Below are 1,549 nucleotides of genomic sequence, written 5' to 3'. Positions count from 1 at the left end.
GCCCCTGCTTGAGCTGAGCCCCTTCCCCCTGCTGCGGTGCTGAGGGAGGAGACCACAGGCTGTAGCTGCGGAGCAGACAGTGCTGTGCTTGGGGTTGGGGTGCCACGGTGCTCCCCTGGGTGCTGCAGTGCCCAAGGACAGGGTCCCTTGGGAACACCCAGCCCCTGTCCCCCACTCTGCTGGCTCAGGACACCCCTGTCCCTGCAGGCGACCGAGCTGCTGGACGCCATCCTGGAGGGGTACCCCAAAAGCAAGAAGCAATTCTTTGTAAGTCCCAAGGCTGGGCTCTGCGGGGCTGGCACCGTGTTGATCCCCGTGGTGCTGCGCCCCGCGGTGCTGAGCCCCACTGTGCTCCTGCAGGAGGAGGTGGGGATAGAGACGGATGAAGAGCACAACGTTGTGCTGCCGGCGGCTCTGTGAGGCGCTGAGGAGCCTTTGCTGCAGGAGCTGGTGCTGGAACCCAGCTCTTGGGTTGGTTTTCGTCCTCTTTTTGCAGGGCTCGGGCTTGTCCTGCACATTTACAAGTGTTTTGGTTCAAAGTGCTTTGCAGCAGGGCCCTGGTGCTCCAGGGGTGCCTCAGGGGGGTGAAGGAGCTGGTGTCTGCAGAGTTCCCCCTGTATTTCAGCCACGATGCACGAGCACTGGCTCCATTAAACACCAGCATTTGGGTTCAGGTCGTGGTGGCCTCTCTCTGTTCAGAGGGTTTGGGCTCTGGGCTGCAGCAGCCCTGAGGGATGTGGAAGGCAAAGAGCTGGACTGGGGGGACCCTGAGCACTGTTAGGGGCTGGCTCCAGCGCTCAGCAACAGAAATAAACCCAGAAGAATCGTTAAAACATTCAGCAAAATTTACTTAATTACTTTTCACAATAGAAAAAATAGGTGATTTCACAGGTGAGGTCTGTGAAACTCCACGTCCTCCTCCTGCAGCAGGAGCAAAGCCGGGGGCTTCTGTCCGTGCCCTGTGTCCAGCCCCGACCTGTGCACCTCCAGTTTGCTCCCACACCCAGCAGCATCTGCCCAGTGCTGGGGCTGACCCTGTGCCTGGGGTGATGAGCAGCACTGCAGGGCTTGACCTGGGGGCTGCCCTTGCGGTGCATCGCCCCAAAGGCAGGGGTTGAAGAGTGATTCTGAATCAGAATCACCCCCCAACACCCCTTCTCCACCACTGCCTGGGGCAGAAGCTGTAACTGAAACATTCCCATGCATTGAAACCATGGAGCCGAGCGTTACCTCATCCAGTGTGAAATAAATACCCACCAGCCTGGAATAGGAGCAGAACATGGTCACAGAGCACAAACCCCACCGGAGGAGCCCCTGGGGGGTGACCAACCACCAGCAGCTCCTCCACATGAGGCCTTTGTGTGGCCAAAGCCACGACCCCCCTGCCAGCAGCAGCGTGGGGCAGGTTCAAGAGTGTCAGAGTCTGGCTGCAAAGCGACGCTGGGAATAGTTCAGGGTGTTTGCACTGATTCATCAAAGCAAATCCAGGCTCTTTGCGTGTGTGTGGATGAAGGAGCAGCAGCGAGCGACCGCCTTCAGCTGCTCGTCT

The 1,549-nt window shown here is 59.0% G+C and overlaps 1 protein-coding gene across 1 annotated transcript in view; it reads left to right on the top strand.

Moving 5' to 3' along the window:
* Window positions 1-420, top strand: part of PSMC3IP (PSMC3 interacting protein) — a 1,309-nt gene extending 889 nt beyond the window's left edge. Inside the window, exons 3-4 of the mRNA XM_010009211.1 lie at window positions 189-267; window positions 361-420. Coding sequence (XP_010007513.1) covers window positions 189-267; window positions 361-420 — 139 coding nt within the window. The remainder of the gene's footprint in view (window positions 1-188; window positions 268-360) is intronic.
* The last annotated feature ends 1,129 nt before the right edge of the window (window positions 421-1,549 follow it).

Source organism: Nestor notabilis, unplaced genomic scaffold (genome assembly GCF_000696875.1).
Source record: "Nestor notabilis isolate BGI_N333 unplaced genomic scaffold, ASM69687v1 scaffold26672, whole genome shotgun sequence".
NCBI classification, from domain to species: Eukaryota; Metazoa; Chordata; class Aves; order Psittaciformes; family Psittacidae; genus Nestor; species Nestor notabilis.
The sequence above is the reverse complement of the archived record's forward strand: the minus strand, read 5'-3'. Positions and strand labels throughout refer to the sequence as shown.